Source organism: Hevea brasiliensis, chromosome 1, assembly GCF_030052815.1.
Source record: "Hevea brasiliensis isolate MT/VB/25A 57/8 chromosome 1, ASM3005281v1, whole genome shotgun sequence".
NCBI lineage: Eukaryota > Viridiplantae > Streptophyta > Magnoliopsida > Malpighiales > Euphorbiaceae > Hevea > Hevea brasiliensis.
The window spans coordinates 26,639,500-26,665,818 of NC_079493.1; the positions used below are offsets into that span (position 1 = coordinate 26,639,500).

At 32.9% G+C, this 26,319-nt stretch overlaps 2 protein-coding genes and 1 long non-coding RNA gene across 3 annotated transcripts; all 3 read left to right on the plus strand.

Moving 5' to 3' along the window:
* The first annotated feature begins 1,729 nt into the window (after window positions 1-1,729).
* LOC110640988 (rust resistance kinase Lr10) lies at window positions 1,730-3,835 on the plus strand. The gene is given in 3 exon segments (XM_058145136.1): window positions 1,730-2,439; window positions 2,705-2,796; window positions 2,798-3,835. Coding segments are annotated over 3 exon segments (1,806 nt in total). The 5' UTR covers window positions 1,730-1,748; the 3' UTR covers window positions 3,821-3,835.
* A 1,083-nt stretch (window positions 3,836-4,918) lies between these two features.
* Window positions 4,919-6,006, plus strand: LOC131177904 (non-specific lipid transfer protein GPI-anchored 5-like). The gene is made up of 3 exons (XM_058143092.1): window positions 4,919-5,314; window positions 5,403-5,513; window positions 5,779-6,006. Exons 1-3 carry the CDS (start codon window positions 4,996-4,998, stop codon window positions 5,904-5,906), a joined length of 558 nt encoding a protein of 185 aa, XP_057999075.1. The 5' UTR covers window positions 4,919-4,995; the 3' UTR covers window positions 5,907-6,006.
* A 5,313-nt stretch (window positions 6,007-11,319) lies between these two features.
* Window positions 11,320-15,150, plus strand: LOC110655073 (uncharacterized). Its single transcript, XR_002494853.2, has 3 exons — window positions 11,320-11,436; window positions 13,793-13,892; window positions 14,794-15,150. It is a non-coding gene; the product is annotated as an uncharacterized LOC110655073 (long non-coding RNA).
* Window positions 15,151-26,319: the final 11,169 nt, after the last annotated feature.

The window sequence follows — 26,319 nt, forward strand, 5'->3', positions numbered from 1 at the left end:
TGGCATCCTCGGCTCCTCCCCAGTGGAGTAACAACCCCCCCCCCCCCCCCCCTCCCTCCTCCTCCTCCTCCACTGCTCCTCACCCTTAACAACCATCCAAACTGTCTAATCTTAATTCTAATCCCCAAAAAAGAACCTCCCCAACCATATACTTGGAAAGCTTTTCAAAGGAATTGTGGGGTCACGTGACGTGAGGTAAAAGATCATTTACTAGGATCGCATAAAGTGCATCAGGTAATACCCAGAAAAAATGGTAGAGTCATATCGGTCTCACTTAAGTACCACATCTTTAGACAACATTTCCTAGACATGTAATTTATATAATTTTAATAGAATCAAGTCCACTAGTAAGTATTGTCTTCCCATAACACTGCCACGGTACTAAGGATTTATACCACAAAGGCATAGATAGACAAGAATCGCCACCTGGGTAATAACTGGGACATATTCATTATTTCTTCCGAGGAACATCTGATTGAGATATCAATTTTTGAAGGACATATATTATAAAAACAATTAATTATTACTAATAACTACTACTACAGATAAATTACTAACAAAAAGTTCATTTGTGCAAAAATTTCTATTTTATGACTAACAAAAAAGTTAAATAAAAAAAGATAAGAAAGAAAGAGATGATGAGGAAGAAAAAAGACGTGAAAGAAAAAGATGATAAAAAAATAAATAAAAAAGAAAAAGATAATGAAGAAGAAAATAAAGGAGAAACAAAATTGATTAATGGAAAACAAGAAAAGATGAAAAAAAATAGATAAGGAAGAAATGAGAGAAATAAGAAGAAAGAGAGAAATGAGAGAAAAAGAAATGAAAATGAGGTGATGAAAGAAAATAAGTAATAGTTTATATAAGCGAATTAGCAACTGATTTTAATAATCGATTTAGTCGGTTGCTATTTTTTCAAAAACTGGTGGGAATTTTCCCTATCTTAATTAGTAACTGATTTTAGTAAGTTACAAAAATTAGTTACTAAATTGTGGAGTCAGTTAGAAAGGGCTCTACAATTTAGCAACCGTTTTAAAATCGATTACTAAATTTAATAACCAATTTAAAAATCGGTTATTATTAGCGATTGATTTGACAAATTGGTTGCAAACATAGCAATTTGCCATCGGTTGCTAATAGTATATTCAAAGTTTGTTTATAGTGTCGATTTGCAGTCAATTTAGCAACCAATTATATTTTGGTTGCTAATAGTAATTGAATCTTGAATCTGTTGTTAAAATTTTGCTCCATACTATTTTATTAAAAAAAAATCAAAATTACAAATCGATTACAAAATCAGTTGCTAATAGCAATTAATTCTAGTTGTTTGCAAAAATTGGTTGCAAATTTGCGTTTTCTTTTGTAGCGTCAATTAAAATTCAGGGTCTCTCTCTCTCTCTCTCTCTCTCTCTCTCTCTCTCTCTCTCTCTCTCTCTCTCTCTCTATATATATATATATATATATATATTCACATTCCTCTCAAACTCCATACCAAACTACTTGAATATCTTTTATTAGGATGGGATTGAGTGCCCAAAACAAAAAAAAAAATTATATTGCCATTCCAATCATCTATCACTAGTGGTGTTGACACAATTTACTGTTTCTATATAATTTAGTTTTATATTCAATAATAAACAGCAAAAAAATGAAGTTTTATCGTCCAAATATTTATATAGTATTATAAATGGAAAGAAAAATACTCTTTGCTCACTTTACTGGATATGCAAATAAGATTGTAGATAGCAATGGTGAGTAATTCAAAAGAAATGAAAATGTCTTTGATTTGGTTCATTATATTCCTTGTAGATCATGTATTATGTCTTATTGATTGCAATACATCAACGTGTGGAAGCTACGGCCCAGCCGTCCGATTTCCCTTCCGAATCAAAGGCAGGCAACCACTCCACTGTGGCTATCCTCAAACTGAGTTTCATCTTTCTTGCTCAGAGAAGAACGATACTGTTCTGGAGCTGACGACTTCATGGAAACTCTTAATCCAAAAAATTGACTACAAATCTCAAGTTATTTATGCTAATGATCCAGAAGGCTGCCTCCCAAGGAGGCTTTTGAACTTCAGTCTATCTGTTTCTCCATTCCATTTTATGGACTACGCGTATGAACTCACCTTATTCAATTGCTCTTCAAAGGGAGATTCTGACCCAATCCTCTGCCTTAGTAGTCCACAATATCAAGTCTATGCCGTTTATTCAGCGAGTTCTATCGGTGCCTTTGACCTGTTGTCTTGCACTAAGATACGTGATATTTCACCGGTTCCATATGATTATCTCCGTTACCAGCAAAGAATTCTTGGTTTGAGTTGGGACAATCCCAAGTGCAAAGATTGTGAAGTTAAAGGCAAGTACTGCAGATTGAAGAGCAACAACACTGCATCTGAAACTCAATGCTACGGCATGCTCGTTTTCAAGCCACATAAAGGTAATTACGTATTACTTTGTTTTTGCTTCATATAGATTAAATTACAAAAAATTTCACGGAATTTATTTTATAAATGAATTCTGAACTGGAAAAATCTAATGATGCCATATTTTTTATTATTTATTATTTATTTATTTTTTGCAGGGATAGCAGCCAAATTTATAGAAACAGGTTAGCTGTCTACTCTATCTCCACTTCTATACATAATTCATTAGTTATCTAGAAGATGGGTTTTCCTGACTAGGAATGTTTTATACATACACAGGTGTAATCCTAGGTTCTATCCTTCTTGTAGTAGCAGCCATTCTACTCCACCGCAGGTATAGGTTCAACAAAATAGAAAGACAATATCAATCCAAGATTGAAAAATTTTTTGGATGACTACAAATCTTTCAAGCCTACTAGATATTCCTATGATGATATTAAGAGGATGACTAACCAATTCAAAGACGAATTGGGCGAAGGAGCTTATGGAACTGTGTTCAGAGGAAAGCTATCTGATGAAATTTTGGTAGCTGTTAAAGTCCTCAATAACTTCAAAGGGAATGGAGAGGAGTTCGTCAATGAAGTTGGAACAATAGGCAAAATCCACCATGTCAACGTGGTTCGCTTGATTGGATTCTGTGCTGACGGGTTTAGAAGAGCTCTGGTTTATGAGTACTTGCCAAATGATTCTCTACAGAAATTCATCTCTTCAGCAGACACCAAGAACCATTTCCTTGGCTGGAAAAGGCTGCAAGATATTGCTCTTGGCGTCGCTAAAGGAATTGAATATCTTCATCAAGGGTGTGATCAGAGAATCCTCCACTTCGACATTAAACCGCATAACATCCTGCTTGATCAAGACTTCAATCCCAAAATCTCAGATTTTGGATTGGCTAAGTTCTGTGCTAAGGATCAGAGTGCGGTGTCCATGACAACGGCGAGAGGGACCATTGGCTATATCGCACCTGAAGTGTTCTCAAGGAACTTTGGGAATGTTTCCTACAAGTCAGATGTTTATAGCTTTGGGATGTTAGTGTTAGAAATGGTTGGAGGAAGGAAAATTGTTGATGTAACAGAAGAAAATGAAGAGCAAATATACTTCCCAGAATGGATTTATAATCTTTTAGAAGAAGGAGACGACCTCAGGTTCGAGATCGAGGAAGAGGGAGACACTGAAATTGCAAAGAAACTTGCAATTGTGGGACTCTGGTGCATTCAGTGGAACCCAACAGATCGCCCCTCCATGAAAGTTGCTGTTCATATGTTGGAGGGGGAAGGAGAGAATCTACCAATACCTCCCAATCCTTTTAGCTCTTCAGTTCCAACAAAAACAAAGGCAAGAATACCAGGGAAACGACTTCTCCAAGAGTTGGAAGTCATCTCAGAAGCAGAGTAAAATCATAAATTGAGATCATCTTTTGGCTTACTAGTTTGTCACTTTCTTAATCTACCTATGTACTGTAACATGATAAGAACTAGTAGTATCCAAAATCATAAATGCTTACAAATTACAATAACAATTTAACATATTTTACTTACTTTATTGCAATTACATCACATGCTTTGGGAAGTTGATAATGAATTTTTGGTAACCAGTCTACCAGCTGAGCTCATAGATTGAAATGAAGCTAATGCATACGTTTCAGTGGTAATGCGCTGCACCCAGATGTTACCTTATGGAATTGTTGAGTAATAGACTGATATGCGACGCTACGGCCGTTACTCAGATTTTGCTGAATGGATTTCAAGGCCTTTGTACTGTGTTTACTTTAAGAATTAATTATTCCATTAACCCCAGAAAATTAAATTCAATTTTTCATGATAAATCTCAGTGTTTTATCTGTGAAGGTACCTCAAAAGTTTGGTTACAATATAGATGCCAAGAAAGTGAGATGGATTATTATTATTATTATTATTATTATTATTTTAAGAAGGGAGATGGATACAATATTGCATTGCTATTTGACATTTTATAGACGTTGCTTTATGTGTACATGCTCAGTGATCAATGATCAGCACACCATGATCAATTGAAAATTTTACTACTCTGAATTGATCGTAGACAATAGATAATGTAAGAAAAGCACTAGTTACACCCAGAAATAAGAATTATTGCAGACTTCAAGTCAGAATCAAACAATCGTAAGTTCAAACTCATAAACCTGGAGTTGGATTGTCAAATTAACACTTCATCACCCCTTATATCATAAAATTATGGGTTGTTAAAACAAACGAGCTGGACAATGTTGAACTTTATATTTATTTATGCCTACAATAAGAAATTCGACTTTCCAAGTAGCAAGAATGGTTGAGCTTCTTATTTCAGAATATTAATTTCTACCATATAACCTCCTAAATTAGTAAAAGTTGGCCATCCAAACGTAACTAATTAGATTCTCTTCCTCACTAGCTCCCACTATAAATCCTGCTCTTGAGCTTCACTCTCAACTCAATTCCTGAACACAGAACTCTCCAGTAAGAGTTAACTGCCAACAATCAGACATATAGCGATCCCATTCTCCCAACAATATTTCTAGCATTCTTTTCTGCCATAAAATCTAGCAAATCCAAATGGCTTCAAAAGGGCTTGACATGTGTGTACTTCTGATCCTTTTGATGATGCTTTGTCATGGAGCCACTGCTCAATCAGGCTGCACCAGTGCGTTAGTGGGCTTAGCCCCATGCTTAAATTATGTCACAGGAAATTCCTCAACCCCATCATCTTCCTGCTGCTCCCAGCTTGCTTCTGTTGTTCAATCTCAGCCGCAGTGTCTCTGCGCAATGCTTAATGGCGGTGGCTCATCACTGGGCATTACCATTAACCAAACCCAAGCTCTGTCACTTCCTGGAGCTTGTAATGTGCAAACACCACCGGTTAGCCAGTGCAATGGTATGTCAACTTGGACATTTCATAGTTTAAAATTTATAACAATATTTGATATAGCAATATTGATTTGACTTGGTTATTTTTCAATCAGCGGCCAATAATAGTCCAGCAATTCCACCGATAGGTTCTCCAGTGCCATCAGATTCTTCGGATGATTCTCCAAAAACTCCAAATACACCATCACTGCCAAGCATTCCTGCAGGTTTGAAATAGCCCTTCAGGCACAAGCCAAATTTCAAGTTTGCAAATCGAATTTGAATATTTCCAAAACTCCGAGTGCTCTGTATGGCATTTTCCCCTCACAGAACACTAATTTAAGTTGACAGGATACTTATTTTGAGTTTTGACATTAAAAAAAAAATAGAAATTAGCTGTGTGATAAAGGAAAAAATTAATATCAATGCATTACTGTATACATAAATTTGTTTCTCCATTTTAACATTCTGATGATCATTTATTCCATCCAGGAAGCGGTTCTAAGACAGTCCCAACAGCAGGTGGCACTTCAGCTGCAAGCCTCACAAGAATGCAACTTCACCTCACCATATTTATCATTTTCATTGCTTCATGTATTTCAAATGGCATTAGATTCTAAGCTTTCCTCGCAGATTTGGAGCTTATTCTGCTGTTTGCAGCTCTATTATCACTTGTAACCATGTGCAAATAGTGTTATTGGATTGTTTCTGATGGATTTGTGAGATTGTTGCCAGCATAAGAAGCTACTTCTATTCCATTTTTTTTTTCTTAAAGCTGTGAAGTTATATATGCAATTTAGTGGCTTTTGGCTAGTTAAACAAAAGCTCACAGAACCAGAGAGTCATAGAAGTCTGACTTTATTCAGTTAGATGATAAATTATATATATATATATGTGTGTGTGTGTGTGTAAACTCAATGTTGAGTTGGTTAACTACGAATCTGTTATAAAATAGGAAAAGTTGGTGAACAATAAAGCCCCTCTCATCTCCCTAGAAGCAGCAGAAAATGTTACACATCAACGATACTCCTCATTAGCCAGAAAGTGCTATAGAAGGCAATGGAAGCTATTAGAATGGAGATTATGCTTTCCTTCGTTGTAATAAGGACTTGGGGGGCTGAGTCTATGGCGCAATCAAGTGCACCAATGTGCTCATAGGCTTGTATCCATGCCTAGAGTACATAACAACAAACCCATCAATCAACCACATCTTCACAATGTTGCACACAGCTAGCTAACAGGTCAGGTCACAGCCTCGGTGCCGGCGTGAGGTCCTTAATGTTGGTACCTCTTCGGTATGGCTTACACCAGAATGTTAGAAGGTAGCTTTGGAATAAAGGTGAAATTACTCTTATTTGTTACATGAAAGTCACGAATTTGAGTTACCAAAACAGCCTTTTTACAGTGCAGGATAAAGATGCATACATCAATTGTCTCCAAAACTCACAAGTGTGAAATATTTCGGAGTCACCTTTTTTGGACTAGAAAGTTCACTTGGCTCTATGGTTGCACGCGGTAGATCATAGCACATCCATTCAAGAAAAATTAATGCAATTTTAATCACCTCAAAATAAAACAATGAATCTATTTATTAGTAAATCATTTATCATGACAAATTTGTATAACCTCTTTTTTTACGATATTATGTAAAATTGATTAACTAAACCAAATGACATTCATAATTAAAAATATTATTATAATGTAAATATACAAATGTCTCAAAAAATAAAAATATTAGCTAAAAACATATCATTGCATTTATTCAACTCTCAACTTTACTAATTTCCTAGTACATTACCACCAATCATGTGGATCAACAAGTCTTTGCGATATTCCCAAGGACATCCAAGCAATGCTCTCAACATTTCAAGTTTTTGAATAAGAAAAATATAAGTAGTGAACATGCAATTTTGTTCAACCCCTAATTCTATTAAAAGACTCCACATATCACTTTCTGGGATTGGAAGTTGGTTAGATTTTACTAACTCGGAAGCTGAATTCATAATTGCTTCAGACATTTTATCAAGTCCTTCCTTGATTAACAATACTGCCCCATCAACATGTTTTTTCTTGGCCGCCTTATGCATATGGGAAGTTGCAGACTCAAAATGAACTTGAGATCTCACAATTGCTTCAGGAGATGTCAAAATTCCAACATCATTATTACAATTTTCAAGATTTTCTAAATTTACCTGTTGTTGAGATACCATTAAATCAATGCTATCTATGGTATCTGTCGATTGAAATGCATTAGATTGTTCCCTCCTTTTGTTTGTTTTTCTTCTCCTTATTTCTGATGCAGTTTCAGCATGTTCTCCAATAGCCCTATCTTGACCATACAATTTCTCATAATTTCGAATAGACTTGTTCATCCATTTAGCAGCATCGAATTTAACCTTAAAATTAAAAAAAAATTAAAATTTCAATATGGAACTACATAAACAAAAATGATAAAAAAAGAAAAAAAAAACTAATAATCATTAAGCAATTTGTTTGCTTTGTAGTTTTATAAAATTGTTTGATAAGGTAGTTGTTATTTATGCATGTGATGATATGAATAATAATAATAATGAATTTCCTACAATCATATAAGTATAATAATATAGTTTCACTAATAAAATATTATGTTAACAGTTTCAATACTATAATAAAAATTCAAACTACATACCAAAACTTTAAAAAAAAAAAAAGATGAATATGAATAGGTTTGAGTTGCACTTGAGACTACTTTCAAGTAGGAGACAACATAATTAAAGAGATGATCATTTGGAAACTTTGAAGATTGCATTAACTACTTGGGCTAATTGGACTGACAATAATATTGATTCTGCCAGCACTTCAGTTTTCTTCCAAGGAGTTGTAGCTGCACATCTAATTCTGTAATTAAATTATTTTTATTACCATCTTAATGATTATATAACACTAATTTCTTATACTAATAATAATAAGTATAGACTTAGATAGTGTTAAATAAAGGGATATATATATATATATATATATATATATATATATATATATATATATATATATATATATATATATATATATTGGAGAGTGGGACTAGAACTTCAATATATTTATATATTTATATATTGATTTAAATTGACTTCTCATAAATTTAAGTATTGAACTTTTTTTTTTCAATGGAAAACCTATTTTAGTATTTATTAAACTAATTATTGTGTATTTATAGTGTATGTATACCTTTATCTAAAAAAATATGAATCTCATCTTCCTAAATTTAAGATTTAACTGCTTTTATATGAATATATATCATATCATTCGTCTATATGTTAAGTCCGAAAATTTTTTTACTAAATTTCGCCACTGGCCAGACTAAGAAAAAAAGATTAATTCTTGGAACACATTGAAGTTGGGGCTGAGTTGAATTTTTGACGTTATAAGGAATAGAATGATCCAAACCCAAAGGCATTAGTGTTTAGATTCTAATGGCTAACAGAAGACCTGAAAGGATGTTTGCTGTAAAGTGTTTTTAATTAATATGATAGATTTTAATTTTTTTTATGCATGGAATATTCAATCTTGAAATTAAATTCAACAAAGCCATAGAATCGATAACTTTATGAAAGAAGATAAAAAAAGGAAAAGCAAAATAATAAAATGGAGAAAATGAAAAAAAAAATAGAGAGTAAAAGAGAGAGAGATTTTATACCTGGTGGAAGTTCTCTCTCATGGCGGAAGCTCATTAGTGAGACTGAGGGAAAATAAAGACAGCAGAGCGTAAGATAGATAGGAAGCAACAAAGAAAGATTTTAGGTTTCAAAACGGTAGGGTTAATATTGAACTCTAAAAAATATATATATAAATAATAATAATAATACTGAACTCCTTTCACTTAATTGAAATTTATTCTTTATCACCTGAACTCTTCAGTTTAAATTGAATAAATTAAATTGAATCATTTTAATTGGATAATTTAATTTGATTTTTAAAATAATTTGATTTAATTTAATTTTAAATTTTAAAAATTTCAGTTATTTCGATTCGATTTGATTTTAAAGACAAAAAAAATTAGTTAAATCAAATCGAACTAAATTATTTTATTAATTTTTAAATTACTTTATTTTTATAGAAAATTTATGTATTATATGTATTATTATATATATAAATTATTTAATTTCATTGATTAATGGTTATTAGGTTCAAATCAAGGCTAAAATCAAATTAAATAACTTAAAAATTAAGTCTAAATAAAAAACTAATCAAAATTTAAAAACCAATCGATTCGAACTGAACCGAACTGAATTAAAATGGTTCGATTCGATTTTTTATATCGGTTTAATTCAATTTTTAAAATATAATAATTTGATTAATTTGATTTTATTGATTCGGTTTGATTTGAACCAAACGCTCAACCCTATCTTCTGATTTTAATTATTATTATTTAAAAATATTTAAACTTTTTAATTTTGTGCATTTTAATTAATAATTTATATAAAAAATATTTTTTATTAATAATTTATATTTTAAAAATTTTATAATTTTATAAAATATTTAATTTTTATTTATTAAAAATTAATATATAAAAATTTATAAATATTATTATAAAAAATATATTTTATAATTAATTAATTAATTATTAGATTTGATTGATCGCCTCGTTTAAGAATACCTACTCGTTGCCTTCACTAATCTCAGGTTAAACAGTTTTCAAATTATGACAGGGGTAAAATAGGAAGTTAAAAAGAAAATTTAAAAACCTCACAAAACCTCCTTTTCCCTTGCATGGTGTTAGGCTGAGGGAGATTATAGTTATGTTTGGATGGGGTGAGAGAAGAATAACTAATGGAATGATAAGGGAGGGTAAGGAAAGGAAAGAGTGGGGAGGGTTACAATAAAAAAAATCTCATATTTGGAAAGAGGTGAATTAATAGAAAGGCAATGAGAGGTAATATGTATTCTTTATGTTTGAAAAGAAGTGAAAAAAGGGTAAATAATTATTAGAAGTACAAAAATATCCTTTTCTATTAGATAATTTATTAAATGGTAAATTTATTATGATAAATCTTAAATTTACAAATAATAATGGTCCACTATAAATAAATCACAAAATTAATAAATCAAAATAATAATGTACAAATCTAACAAAGATTGAATAAATAATAGATTATTTAGAAAAAAAAATAATTATTGAAACATAATAATTGGAGTAAACTATTGAAAGAATAAATAAAAAAATAATAATTAAAGTATAATAATTACAATAAACTATTTAAAAAATAAATAATTGATAGCGGAGAAAATATATATGGCCACTTAAGAAAGAATATATTTATTTATAGTGATACACTAAGTTTATTTTTAATAAGTATAATTAGATTTTTAATAAAAAATTAAGAATACAATAGAAAAATAAAAAATAAAGTAATTTTCAGCTCTCTCCTCCTCCATCCCAATTTAGAGTCTGTTTGGATGACGTGCGGTAAGGGTAAATAATGGAAGGATAAGAAAGGATAAGGAAGGGGAAGAGAAGAGTAAAGAGAGTTACAATAAAAAAAAAACTCATATTTAGGAAGGAGTGAATTAATAGAAAGGTAAGGAGAGATAATATATATTTTTTATGTTTGGAAAGAGGTAAAGGAGAGGCAAAATTAAGGGGTGTTGAAATAGAAATATTCGTAACTATACTATACTCTCTCCCTCCTTACCCTCCTTAATATTCGTAATTAAGGGGTAAGGGAGGGTAAGGCTTACCCTTACTTACCCTTATCTTCCATTAACTCACTTCTTCTCAAATAAAGATAAAATAATTAATTATCCCTCATTACCTTTATTTACCTCTCCCTCACTCTCATCTAAACAGACCCTTAGAGTATAAGAAAAATTAGGATTTAATTAAGGGTAAGAGAGGATCATCCAAACAGACACTTAGGATATAAGAAAAATTAGAATTTGAGAGGTAAAAAAGAATAAATCTTATCTTACCATTTACTAATTCACCTGTTGTTGGGCAGGGTTACAATAGTTACTTGCCCTCTTTTAGTTAATCCTTCCTTCACCCCCACCCAAACAGAGTGTACAAAACCGCCTTTTCGCCATCAGCTCTGTAAATTCTCTTTCGCGGGCAATTCTAAGCTACACTCTACCTATCGACACAACCCCGCTAATCCTAGTTGCTTTGAGTTTCAGGTAAACCCTCTCTTCCTGTTCAAAGGCAAAGGTGAAAGACTGCTGTCACGAATTCTGATGGCCAATTGCTTCCAATTTTGATTACATTTTCAAATTATTGAATACCCATTATTACTTGTGCTGAATTCTGATGGGTTTTGCGTTGGAAGTTAAAAAACTTGAGTTTGGTGGTTTTTGTTGTTGTGGTGTTTGTTCCTGGGGTTGAGCATGTTTGTTCTGATTCCAATTTGGTGCCATTTCGTTTTGATTTTGTAATTAATTGAAAGGAATTTGCTTTTCCGTTGAATGTTTGGAAATGTATCTGGATTTTACCAGAAAGCTAGTTGTTTTGATGATGATTTGCATGTGTTAGACTTTGTACATTTTTTGAACTGTGGAGGTTTTGGGCTTTCTCCGGTCAATATTGATGAAGTTATTTTATAAGGACTTTAAGACATAATTCGCAATTGGATGTATGTCTGTGAATATGAGATTTGTGGTGTTGCATGCTGGATTTTCCCTTTATTGAAATTGTTAGCTCAAATGCTCAAGATATCATTTGTGTCAAAATTGTGCGTGGAATTTTTATCATCAATACACTTGTTGGATTCTGGCCATCTTATATCAGGGAGATATGCATTCAATTACGAGGGAAATTAAGAGGCCTTATATAATTCACGTGTCAGTTTCACACACAACATATAAACATTTCTGTGGCTACATATTTAGGCTGTTGCTTTCTGCTTTTAGATCACTTGTGCATGGTTAGGAAAGTTGTTAACAACATTACTGTGTTGAGTTTGAACTTCAATCTGTCTCCGTTGGATGAAACCATTGTTGGGGGCTGACACTTGAAAGTTAGGTTACAATGGGATTTATAAAATTTGTGAAGTGGAATTAAGGGTTTAAACACTAGTTTGGAAATTTCAAAGCCAATTTTGTTTGGATTGAAGCTCTGTTATATATTTTTATTTTGATTTAGAAGACTGAGTTCTGTGTAGTATTCATCTTTCTCTGAATTAACATTGGATTTGAATCGTGCATAATGTTAATAGTTTTTGGATTAGGTATGATTTTGCTGCTTTTTCTTCCATTCTTTCATTTGTGTAGTCCAGTTTATCTTCTCTCCCAACCCCACCCTTAGAAAAGATGCTTCCTTTTCTCTTGTCTTGCTTTGAGAATCTAAATATTCTGGATGTGGTGCCTATTGTCATTTGTAGTAAGAGAACTTTTGGTAGTTCAGAAGATATTGAGAAAAACTAAGGATTTTTATCTGGAAATTCTAGAGTGGTGACAGAGTTAGAGAAGCAAGCTTCTTAGAAATTTTGGATAACTGAACATTGTCAAGAATGGATCATGAGGTCTGTATCCTATTAATATTGTTTATGCGCATTTATTTCTGTATTTTCTAATTTTATTAATTATGAATAAAAATTCATAATTCGGGATGTTTGTTGAGCCATTCCCCATTCCCCATCCATTAACTTTTTGATAAAGCTGTTCTAAAACATTGATTGCGGTGCCTTGTAGTCAGTCATTGCTGTCAAGTATATTTTTTTGTTCTATGGATGTCATTGCCTATTAGCATATATATAAGATTTTATCAATTTCAATATCGCTATTATAGCATTGTGTGACCTATTTATGTAATTGTTGTTTGAATGTTTTTCTCTTGACAAGATTTTAATGATCAGTTCATTTGGTGAGTTGTCAAATTGAGAATCAAAATGTCCTTTACTCTCTGTTTGGATGAGGGTGAAAAGGGGTAAATAAAAGCAAAGAGGGGTAAGTAACTTGTGTACCCCTATTTGGAAAGAGGTGAGTGAGTGAAGTGTAAGGGTAAGTAAAGGTAAGTGTTACCTTCCTTGACCCTTCAAATTTCAATTGTCTTACACCCCAATTTGGTAGGTGTGAGGAGAGGGAGATGAGAGTTATAAACTATTTTATTTCTTAGAGCCCTCAAATTTATCCTTCCTTCACCTCTTCGAAAATATAAAAAATATACATTACTTCTCTTTACCTTTCCATTAGTTCACCTCTTTCCAAACATATTCTTCCCCTTACATATCCTTTCTTACCTTTTCATTAATTACCTTTCTCTCGCCCCATCCAAATAGAGCCTTAGTAAATTGGAAATCAAGAATCAAATTGTAAGACTTGTTATGGATTCTAGAAATTGATGAAAATGATGTATAGCCATGTAAAAGAAGCAAAATAAAATTTGATATATTTTAACAAACACATCAACCTTAGAAGTGAAAATATAATAGTGATGCAAATTATTTGTAACACATTGATATTAAATTTGGATGTCTTGTGGGTTTTGCTGATATTTCAGGGGTTTTAGTGAAATTGCTAATCAGTGTTATCCTTCCAGATACTTCTGTGAAGGTTCTGTGATCTCGTTGTCAGTTGAAAATGGGTTGGAAACTGCTGAAAAACTAATTAGGCACTGGAAAGTACTAAGAGGTGATAATGTAAGACTCATATCATAAAATCGCTTCCTTTCCTTGCTTTTCACTTTTGCTGATGAATAATTTTTCATTTTGTAATTTATCTTTAATAATTTAAATTCATGGATAATGATAAAAAGGGGCAAGGGTAATGGTGAGACTGGTGTTATTAAGCATATCATTCGTTCTCAGAATCATGTTATTGTTGAGGGAAAAAATCTGGTGAGGAACTAGTTTTCTATCTTGTGCTTCAAGCAACTAATTTGAGTAGGTGTTATATCTGTTTAGGATTATTTTAAGCTGTAATGGTTTATTTTCGGGATGCTTAGGATATGTGAATTATAATAATTTTTTCCACGGAGCTTCAATAAGGTGATAATTTTTGTATGTTTGTTGCCAAGGAATGTTGAAAAGGAGCTCATTATCATATATTGTGGCACAGGTGTGTTTGTGTATCAAGTAGAAGTGATACGTGTTTATACTTGGGGGATTAAATTTTGTGTTGATTGTAATGGTTGGCATCAAGTCTTTTTCTTTGATTGTCAACTTGTTGCTCATCAATCACCTACATATTTTTTCAGCAAATGCGCTAGTAAATCTGATTGCTTCGACTTAAGATCACTATATAATATTCGAATGAAATCCCATTAATTAGACGTGTTTGAGATTTTAAATTTTCTTCAGAGGCATGCTTCATCATAATTGTACCTAAAGATTCATTTAAATAAATCAAATGTCCGATCTGAAGAATTTCTCTTTGCTTTATTATTTTTCTTGTATATAATGTTCCTTTCCTACTTTTAGCATGTTTACACCACGTTAACTTATTTGATGAAGATAAAAATCAAGGCAAGTGCAGGATTTTATTCATTGAACTAAATGTTGTAGTAGATATCTTCCATCACTTTCTCCTGTCCTGTTGCAGGTTAAAAAACACATCAAGGCAGGTGAAGGTCATGAATTTGGGATCTTTCGTTTTATGTTTGAAGTCAGATTTCAAAACTATGGAGGAAACCTTGCAAGGTGGGAATTAGATATCTAGAAGATGGTCCAAAGTGAGAGTTTGTAGAGGCCAAGGGGCATCTGGGTCTGTAATTTCTTGTCCTGAGATTTTGAAGATTAGAACAACTCCAAGACCTACAGTAGGCATGATAGACTTTAGCCTTTGGATGTTTGGCGTAAGCATGGTAGATCTAGTTTATAACCTTGCACGGGTAACGATGAAGGGATATACAACTATCTATTAATAAATATAAAGCCTAAAATTATTACTATTTTATAAGTATTTGCCTCAAACTATTTTTTTTTTTTCCCTCCCTTTTGGCAGCTGGTCCTAGGCATAGAGAGAATTATGATCCCAAAAACTTGGAAGTGCATGCCTCTACTTTGTAGACAAAATAGACTAGACTCTACCCAACAACTAGTTCCAGAGGAATAAGTTTACTCGAGTTTTATATTTAGTTTAAATATTTCATCCTAAATTAATGTGGAATAACACATCCCTCCATGCTCAGATATAAATATTTAGAGCGTGAAGTTTACACATGCAAATAAATTTGCGGGTGGTCTAATATTAAAATAGTATAAACTTTAATATCACGTAAAGAAAATATATTGGATTTAACTCTAAGCGAAATCCACTCAAAAACTAATTCAAGGATAGTAGGTTTATTCAAACTTTATATTTAGCTTAAATATCTTACCAATGTGTGACAGCAACTTTGGAAGATTTTTTTTTTTTTTTTAAGATAGCTTTGAAGAAATCTTGTGCAAGTAAATGGTACCTTGTGAGATGATTGGCACATATATATGTTTTTTAAAATATTGCTGAAATTTTTAAAAGCGATCAAACCTGCTAAAATTTAAACTTTATTTAATACATTGAGAAACAGGTATGTTGGAGTATTAGTGCAATTTTGACTAATAATTTTTTCAAATATGTCATTAACTAGTTCTACTAGCAAATATCACATCACCTGTTTAAGATAATGCATTTTAGAATGCGATTTGATATAGAATTAAGTGATTAAGCTAAATTACTATGTGCCTCATGAGGAGGTTTGTGATTATTTAAATCTTAATTAAATTTAAAAAATTAAAATAGTTGACGAAAGCAAGAGATTAAATAATTTATTTTTAAAAATATAAGAATTCACTTATAAATAATGTCAAATTTTAAAGACGTCATAATAATTTTTTTCATAGATTAAAGAGGAAGTACATTTCTGCATCCATCATTTAGTATGATAGACTTATTCTTTCAGTGACTGGGTAGATATGTCAAGTCTTCCCTGCAGTAAGCAGGATATTTCCCATGGTGATTCCGCAAGGTTTTGTGAGCCAAACAAATTATCCCTTGAATTATTTGGGAAAATGTCAGTGCACTCATGAATTTTTTTTTTTTTATTCATTGTATCCATAATTTTTTTAAAATTTTTTTGATTTATTATACCCTTTAATTTTTATTTTTATAATCAATAAACATAATTTTTTAAGTTTATCAATAAAAAAATGATTAATATATCATTTGACATATATTTTTTATTTTATGATGGACTAAATTTGATTATTTATTCAATTATTAATTATTGAGATGAGGAAATGTGCTTAATATATTATAAAATTAAAAAAATAAAGGTAAAATATGTCAAAATAAAAAAAAAATTGAATTATAATAGGTCAACAAAAAAAATCATGCGTGTACTATGCTTTTTCCAAAAAATTTAGAGGCTAATTATGTATTATGCCATTTTGTAAAATCAGCTGATATTAATATTATTCATTTGCTATTTAGTCCAAATTTGGGAGGCAAATAGCAAATTTTAAGGGGGATAAATTTACGTTTTAATTTTTTTTTAGTATTAAAATGTTATTTTCACAAAAGGGAACAATTGCCCCCTTTTAATACACATAGCTCGTTGATTTTTCATGTTTGGGTCGAAAATAATATTCAGATAAAATCCTCCTGGATCGGAAGTAATATTTAGATAAAATCCTCCTAATAATTATTTCAAAAAAAAAATTAAAACACCTTTTTGAAAAAGGATGAGCTAAGTATAATAAATGTACATATAGTAATTAATTTGTACATATAAAAAAATTTTCTGGTCGGATCAATAAGGTCATAAAAAAATAATTTATCTCTTATTTTACAACAGAGACTAAATATTCTAAATAAAAAAAATTAATTTTATTAAATTAAAGAGATTAAATAATAATTTTTTTACAATTAATTATTTTTGATAAAAACTATATATATATATGCTGATAAAATAAAATTATATGTTTAAGTCGATAAAGAAATTGTTCAATTAAATTAGTCCACAATCATATTCAGGACATTAAACCACTTGAATTTTGTGGCAGTCAATGTTTAAATGATAACAACTAGGCTATGCATGTGTCTGACTTTCAAACTGAACTCAAGAATTAAATTAAATACTATAGAAATTAAATTTAATTAAATTTATTTTATTATTATAATTTAATTTTTTTATTAAAATTAATATTTAAATAAAATCGAATCCAATCAAATTGAAAATTTAAATTTCAGATTAAGACTCCTTTTATTTTGTGAAAAATATTTTTTTTCATATTTTTTAATATTTAAAATATTTAAGAAAATTGATAAATAAAAAATATTTTTTAATTAAAGAGAAAATGGAGTCAGTTTTAAAGAAAATAAAATAAAACTATTTTTCTAATTTTAATAGTCTTATTAAAAACGTGAAAATATTTACGCATACATAATATAAATGCACATAAATAATTTAACATTGTAAACTAAATAGTAAAAAATATTTTCATAAAAAATATTTATTTAAAAAATAATTTTTATAAAAATATCATATATAAATTATTTTTTATGAAGTAAATAGAGTATAAATAATAATTTTTTAAAAAAATCAAAATTGGACTTGCAATGTTACCGGTGTGGCGCAGGCACTCTAGTTGAATGAGATTTGTTGAAGAGCAGCAATAGTCTGCAAGAAATTCTTGCAATCCACGTAGCTGCATTTAATGTTTGAAAAACAGTGGGAGGTGTCTGTTGACGTAGTGGCTAGTAAGCAGTTGCTTCTTATTGCACCGTGGATGATGCTATGGGCCAATATTTTCAAACACATCTTTATTTTAAGTCAATGAAGATAAAATTTAAGGCTTTAAAATATAATTGAAGTCAAATTGAAATTCAGTCAATATATTATCTAATTGCGAGTCTAAGAGAAGATATACATTCAAACACAGGAATTTGAAAACATATTGATTGACTTCCACACTCCCATCTTTGTTTTCAGACTAATCTCTTAGAAATTGATGGATAGACTTTGTGTCTGATTATTAAAAATTGATTAATAACAGATTAAAAATAAATTAATCAGAATTAGTGACAGATTTGTGATAAATTGATAATGGGATTTGAGAAATTTTTCATAAAAATTAATATTTTAATTTTAAATTATCATAATTATAAATTGACTTAAATTTTACTTGAAATCTTATCCCTGTCTATATAACAATCTAATGGATAACTCAAATTATTGGAGTTTTATATTAAAAAATAAAAAATAAATAAAAATAAAAATAAATATATAACAAGAAGGAATCAAGCTAATTTGATTTTAATCATTTTAGTAAAAGTAATTATAAACTCTAATAATTAAACCATTTCAATAATTTTATGTTAATCAATATATAATCTAAAATGACTCAATTTAAACCCATAAAATAAAAATTCCAAACAATCGAACTCGAATCCACTTAATCCAAATGATCAAAGACAAGATGAGTTCGTTGCTTTTCTCTGATCACTGCCTGTGGTCTGCATATGTGATTGGTCATCTTCTTTCGTATCATGTAATTTGCTGATTTTGTTGATTGATTACTGGGACATTGTTGTTCTGAATTTTAATTTGGTTATTTTGTGTAGGAATCTTGACCGTTCACTTGTCTTTCTTATTAGGAGTTTTCATCACGCCATATCTTAGTTAGGTGTATGGAGAAGGTATACCAACTTGAATTTAGTCAAATATGCTCATACTAAATTTTTGTTATTTTTAAAAAATTTTAATAAAATTGATTTTGCTTATAAAAAGAAAATTAAATCTAGAATTAATATTTTATATTTTATGCTTGCCCATTGGAGGACAACGTGGCTTCTTTATGTAGCCATGTGGCCAAATCAGCAATAATAGTTCACTTAAATTGGTGATTTTAAAATAATTTATATATTTTTTTAAAATTTAAATGATTTAAAAATTAAACATTTAATTAAGAGTATTTAATCGGTTGAATGATTTGACCGACGTGAATTTTATATGAAAGTTAGAATTTTCAATAAATTTAAAATTTTAATCCAAAATATCACAATTTCTAAATTGATTTTAGTAACTCTAATCAATCAATCTGTAACTTAAAATAATGCAATTTGAATCCATTAAAAAAAATTCAAATAATTATACTCAAATCCACTTAATCTAATCCATTTGCCAATTGCCACCTTTATCTGGCACTCAATCTATTAAGTCTAAATCCACTTTGACCTAATTTAATAATTTAATATAAATAAGATGTAAGATTCATATATTAAATATATTAATTTCACATATTCTGTGACACCCCTTACCCGTCTACAGTGTAGCCGAGTAAGATATGCCACACAGTGTACCGGAACACCCTATTTTAATTCAATCATTTTTATTCTTCCTAATTTATTTTTTTCATAGTTATAGAGTATAATTTGTAAAATACAATTCATTTAAGTCATTTATTAAAATTATAATTTATTTGAGGTTCCGAAAATTTTATAGAAAATCCGGCAGAGTACCGGCTAAAAATGGAGAAAACAGTTCTTCGGAACCTGTGAAAAACACTTCCAATAATCATTTCCAATCAATCTCAAACTCCAATAATCATCAACATGGTCTCAATATTTTTCAACAACCTTTTCATTACTCAAACATTCATTTCTCATAGTATTCATATACAAACAATAAATAAATACTTAATTTTCCATTCATAATCACAATTTTCATTATTTACATGAACATCAAAATACATTACATAAATTTCATTTACACAAAAGAAAATAAAAGTTAGTTACAAAATACCAAAATGAAACCTAGTGTCCTACCAATGCACTGAAGATGGTGAGGTGACATGGACACTATGCAGAGCTGCAGGAGGTCTCACCCAGTCTGTGGTCTACTGGGCTCTCGGTCAATATCTCCAGAACCTACGCGTGGCAAAAGCAACGCGCTAAGCAATAATGCTTAGTGGTGCCAATAGTAAAATAAAAAGAAATAACAGAAAATAAATATGCAATGAATGTATCGATGTCTTATTGCAAATAAATTTTCGATGAGTATTTGTAGTCTTACTTATTTTGTACTTGTTATATTCATTATTTCATTAAATTTATCCACTTTCATTTTTGGTTGCCCAAGTAACCTATACTGGATGACTGGACTGGATAAACGGGTAAACTGGCACTGGGTATCGAGTACCTCGGGCCGTCACACCATCGGTCACATATGTGTCTCCCGGTATGCAACAGAACAGCTAATAAGTTGTAATAACATTAGGCACAAGGCCAAGTATCAACATAATGTCAGAATGGCTAAAAGCCATGAAATCACAGAATGGCATAATGCCATGTGCAGTACTGCTAACTGAACCCTATTGGCATGCCAAACTATCCAAACCAATCTTGTTAGGTATACTAGGGCATTTGATACTTTTGAATTTTACAATTTTTGAATTTCAAGTTTTGGTGTTACTATTCCCTTCATTAGTCAACAAAAATGTTGACTTTTGCATAGAAAATAGGTACATTGGTTTTAACACCCCCCAACATACCACATTTTGCATTCAAAATTTGTTGGTATTGGTTAACAATACCATTTCTAAGCTTAAAATTAATGGAGCAGAATTTTCAGTTTTCATACCCAAACTTTACTGTTCCATTAGTTGTTGTTGCAGTGGAAATTTGGGAAAATGATAAACATGAAAGTTGTTCCTTATTTTGTCTAGTTGAATTTCTTTTTTTGAATCACTCCATTTGGAGTTTTGTAGCTCAAGTTATGGTCCAAAAACCACAGCTGGCCGGATTGAAAATTTTCAGGGCTGACCATATCTACAGTGCAGTGAACAGTGACTACAACTGCCTTGTTGGATAGGTTCTGGTCATAATTTGGGGTAGGTTTCTTCATGAAAGTTGTTGGTCTATATCTTAACTTGTTGCTGTAAAAATTTCAGGTCAATTGGGTCATTCTACAATGAGTTATGGCCAAATGAACAATCACTGTTCATTTGGTCATTCTGCAGAATCTGGTTGCAGGACATCCGGATTGGGGCAAGTTTTTGGTCCACTTGCATTGGTCTTATGGGCATAGTTTCTTCACCAAAGTTGTGCCATTATGTGTCTAGTTTCATGTCCAATTGGCCAAACACCAATTGAACCTACACAGCCCAAGTTATGGCTGTCCAAACAGGCTGGACTCACAGCCACACCTGCTGCTCTCACTAGGCAGCATACCAAATCAGTTTGTAATGCTATAATTCACTCCAAATTATGGTCAACTTACCTCAAATGGTTACTAATTGACCATTAGAATGTTCATTCACCATTACATAAGCAAAGTCCAAGTTTCTCTCCAAAACCCTAACCCTAATTGACCAAGCCTCCAATTCATGCATCCCACTCCTAATTTGCTATACTAATCATATAATTTATAAGAGGGGTAGCAATATGTCACTTTAAACCAAAGATTTCTCCTAACCCTAACTCATGTCAAGGCTGCCAAAAATTCATGGAATATAACCATGCTTCATTAATTCAATTTTTATCAAATTTTTAACTTAACTTAGCTCAAATTCATGATTAGAAAGATGTAAAAGCAAAGGTTATGGCACTAACCTCTTGGATGAATTTTTACCCTTCACTTTCCTTCACTTTCTTCTCTTCTAATGGCTGCCCAAAATTAGCTCTAGTGATAAGGGAAATTTTTTGTGAAGAGAGGGTGAGGTTTTGGTGTAGTTATTAGGAATCAAGCTCATTTGGAGCTTTAATGGTGGTCTTCCTCTTTTTGTTTTCTTTGGTGCGGGAATGAAATGAAGGGGCTACTGGAATTGTTTCATTTTTATCTCTTGTTATTTCATTTTTTTTTTCTTTAGTTAATTAGTTAAATGGTGATTGGTGGATAGGTTCTTAATGACATCATATGATGTCATAATTAGGTATTTTCTTTTATTTTCTTTTCTTCTTTTCTCTACTCATTTTTAATTTAATTTTTAGCAATATTTATTCATATTTTAGATCATAATAATTATTTACTTAACTGGACAAGTCGGCCAAAAATCATCTCTGAAGACGAAATGACCAAAATGCCCTCCGTTTGGCTTAACGGGCCAAAATTGTCTGTACCGATTGAAAAATTTTTCTAAGTATTTTCTTGGCATTCTACTGCCATAAGAATCTCAATGACCCTTCTCTGGAGTCCCAAAAATTATTTTATAAATTTTCTCTCGGGTCTAGGGCTCCTAGTTGCGAGAACCGCAACTTCCCACTGGGTTACCCATCGCTTGGGCACCGGCTCATTTGACTTAGTTGTATTTTATTTCTAAAATTTTTACTAAATTTTTCTTATTAATATTTGAGTTAATTATGGTTCCTTACTTCAGTTTAAATATTTTTCCGGATGTTCTAGCTGTCCGAATCGACACTGGTCACCGGAACAGTAGAATGTACGGAGTTGCTACAGGGAGGGTGTTACAACTCTTCCCCTCTAATTTAAATTTCGTCCTCGAAATTTACCTGATGCAAACAGTTGAGGGAACTGTTGCCTCATCGTCTCTTCACCTTCCCAAGTTGCCTCTTCAATGTTGTGGTGCCTCCAGCACTTTCACCAATGGAATCTGCTTATTCCTAAATTCTTTCACTTCCCGAGCCAGGATCCGTATGGGTTCTTCTTCATATGTCAAATCCGGTTGTACTTCAATTTCTTCCATGGAGATGACATGTGAAGGATCTGAACGGTATCTTCGTAACATAGACACGTGGAACACATTGTGGATCTTATCCAGCTCTGGTGGTAAAGCTAGCCTATAGGCCACTGGACCCATACGTTCAATGATTTCATATGGGCCAATGAACCTAGGGCTCAACTTACCTTTTCTTCCAAACCTTAGTACTTTCTTCCATGGTGACACCTCGAGGAACACTTTATCGCCAACTGCATATTCTATTTCTTTTCTTTTCAGGTCGGCATAAGATTTCTGTCTGTCTGAGGCAACCTTCAGATTGGCTTTGATTAGTTTTACTTTCTCCTCACCTGTTTCACCGTGTCCGCCCTATCGCTTGTCTCGCCAATTCAGTCCAGCACACTGGAGTTCCACATTTTCTCCCATACAGTGCTTCATACGGGGCCATTTGGATACTAGCTTGGTAGCTATTGTTGTATGCAAATTTTGCCAGTGGGAAGTATCTATCCCAACTTTCCTTAAATTCAATGACACAACTCCTCAGCATATCCTCAAGGACCTGACATATATTTCATGTTATTATTATCATTTTAGTTCAATATTTGTATAAATTCCATTGGTTTCAATTGTTTACCTGGATTACTCTTTCTGATTGCCCATCCGTCTGAGGATGGAAAGCTGTGCTAAAGTAGAGTTGTGTACCCAAGGACTCATGCAACTTCTTCCAAAATCTCGATGTAAACCTTGGGTCTCGATCAGATATGATGGAAAGTGGAATTCCATGCAGTCTAACTATCTCAGCGATATACACTCGCTAACTTCTCCGGTGAGTAGTCGGTCCTAATCGGCAGAAAGTGTGTCGACTTCCGTCAATCTATCCACTATCACCCATATCGCATCATGTTTCTTCCGGGTGAGAGGTAGACCACTTACAAAATCCATGGTGACCGATCCCATTTCCATTCGTATGCGTATAGGTCGTAGCAAACCCGATGGAACTTGATGTTCGCCTTGACTTGTCGACATGTCAAGCATTTAGTCACATAGTCACCTATGTCCTTCTTCATACCGTGCCACCAATATCAAGCTTTAGATCATGATACATTTTTGTACTTCCCGGTGCATAGCATAAACATCGGCATGTGCCTCTTTCGAATCATCGCTTTTAATTCCCCATTGTCTGGTACACATACTCTTCCTTTGTAGTACAGACACCCATCTGCTTTCATCTCATAGTCAGTTGTTTTTCCCTCTGAGATTTTGCTCATAATAGCCATTAACTTTTCATCTGCCTTTTGCCCATCTAAAATCTGTCAGAGTTTGGCCTCACTTGCAACTCAGCCAAAATAGCTCCATCTCGAACCAAAGATAGACGGGCATTCAATGATCTCAAAGTCGTGATGGATTTTCTGCTCAAAGCATCAAGAACTACATTTGCCTTCCTGGATGGTAGTGAATTACACAATCATAGTCCTTCAGAACTCAATCCATCGCCTGCTTCAAGGTTGAGCTCCTTCGAGTTGGCAAATATTTTAGACTTTTGTGCTCTGGTAAATGTAGCACTTTTCACCATACAAGTAATGCCTCCATATCTTCATCGTAAGATAATTGCCGCAAGCTCTAGATCATGGGTAGGGTAATTGTTCATGTTGCCTTAGTGCTGGAAGCATAAGTGACCACCTTCCCCTCTTGCATCAATACACACCCTAACCCATTATGAGAGGCATCACTTGTAGACCACAAAGTCCTTTCTCGACACCGGCGTGTTAACACTTGGTGCCTCTGTCAACATAGCCTTCAACTTCTCAAACTGGTGCGACACTTGTCATTCGGTCCAAATCTAACATTCTTGTGTAACAACTTGTTCATTGGAGCAATATTAAGGAAAATCCCTTCACAAATCTCTGTAATACCCAGCTAGCCCCAAGAAGCTTACGACCTCAGTTGTATTTCTGGGAGGCTTCCATTCCATCACTGCTTCTATTTTCTTGGGATCCACTCTAATTCCATCAGCTGACACTATGTGTCCAAGGAATGCAATCTCATTCAACCAGAAGTCACACTTGGACAACTTAGCATACAGCCTTCTTTTCTCTCGTGGTTTGCAGAACAATCCTCAAATGCTCATCATGTTCTTTCCTGGTCTTGGAATACACCAAAATATCATCAATAAAGACCACTATGAACCGATCTAAGTATGGATGGAAGATACGGTTTATAAGGTCCATGAATGCTACTGGTGCATTTGTTAGGCCAAAGGGCATCACTAGGAACTCATAATGCCCATATCGGGTCCTGAATGCGATCTTTGGCACATCCGCATCCTTCACCCTCAATCGATGATACCACGATCCGAGATCAATCTTAGAAAATACTCTGCTCCTTCAAGATCGAGCAGATCATCAATTCTAGGCAACGGATACTTATTCTTCATCGTCACTTTATTCAATCACGGTAATCAATGCATAGCCTCAAAGTCCCATCCTTCTTTTTCACAACAAAGACCGAGCTCCCCATGGTGACACACGGGGCGTATGAACCCCTTTATCAAGCAACTCTTGCAACCGAGTTTTTAACTCCTCAATTCGATGGGTGCCATCCTATAAGGAGCAATGGAAATGGGTGTCAGATCTTACAGTGTCTCAATAGCAAATTCAACTTCCCTTTACGGTGGCAAACTGTAATTCTTCAGAAACACATCCGGGAAGTCCTCATCGTGGATATGTTACAGATCCGGCTTAGCTCGCTAGTATCCAAAGACATGTGCTAGGTAGGCTTCACCTTTTCTCATCATTCTTCTTGCAATCGTGGCTGAGATAACATTGACAGAAATCATCCTTTCACCCACAACAGTGATCTCATTACCTTCAGAAGTTTTCAGAGAAATTCTCTTCAATTTGCAATCAACTATTGCCTGATGACGGGACAACCAGTCCATTCCCAAAATTACATCAAACTCGTGGAAGGGCAACTCAATCAAGTCTGCCAAGAATTCATACCCCTGAATCCTTAACGGGCAACCCTTATACACTTTGTTCACCACAACACTATGGCCCAACGGATTAGTGACCAGAATGTCTTGGTCACTCTCCCCTACTAGTATCCCCCTTTTTACGGGTAAGTTGATGCAGATGTATGAATGAGTGGATCCTGGATCCACCAATGCATGCACAGATGTATTGTAGAGGGAGAACGTACCCCTGATGACGTCCGGGGCATCTTGCTCCTCCTGGGCTCTCATGGCATAGGCTCTGGCAGGTGGTCTGTTATCAGGCCTCTCTGCTGGCTCAGATGCAGGCCTCTGTGATGGTCCCACTGCGTCAGATTTGCCAGATTTCCTACCCCTTTGTGGTGCAGGAGCAGGTGCATGCGCTTGTGTTGGAGCAAACAGTAGTTCTGCGTGGACAGTTCCTCAACTGATGCTCTGTTGACCCACACCTTAAGCAGGCACCAGTCACTCTCCAACACTCAC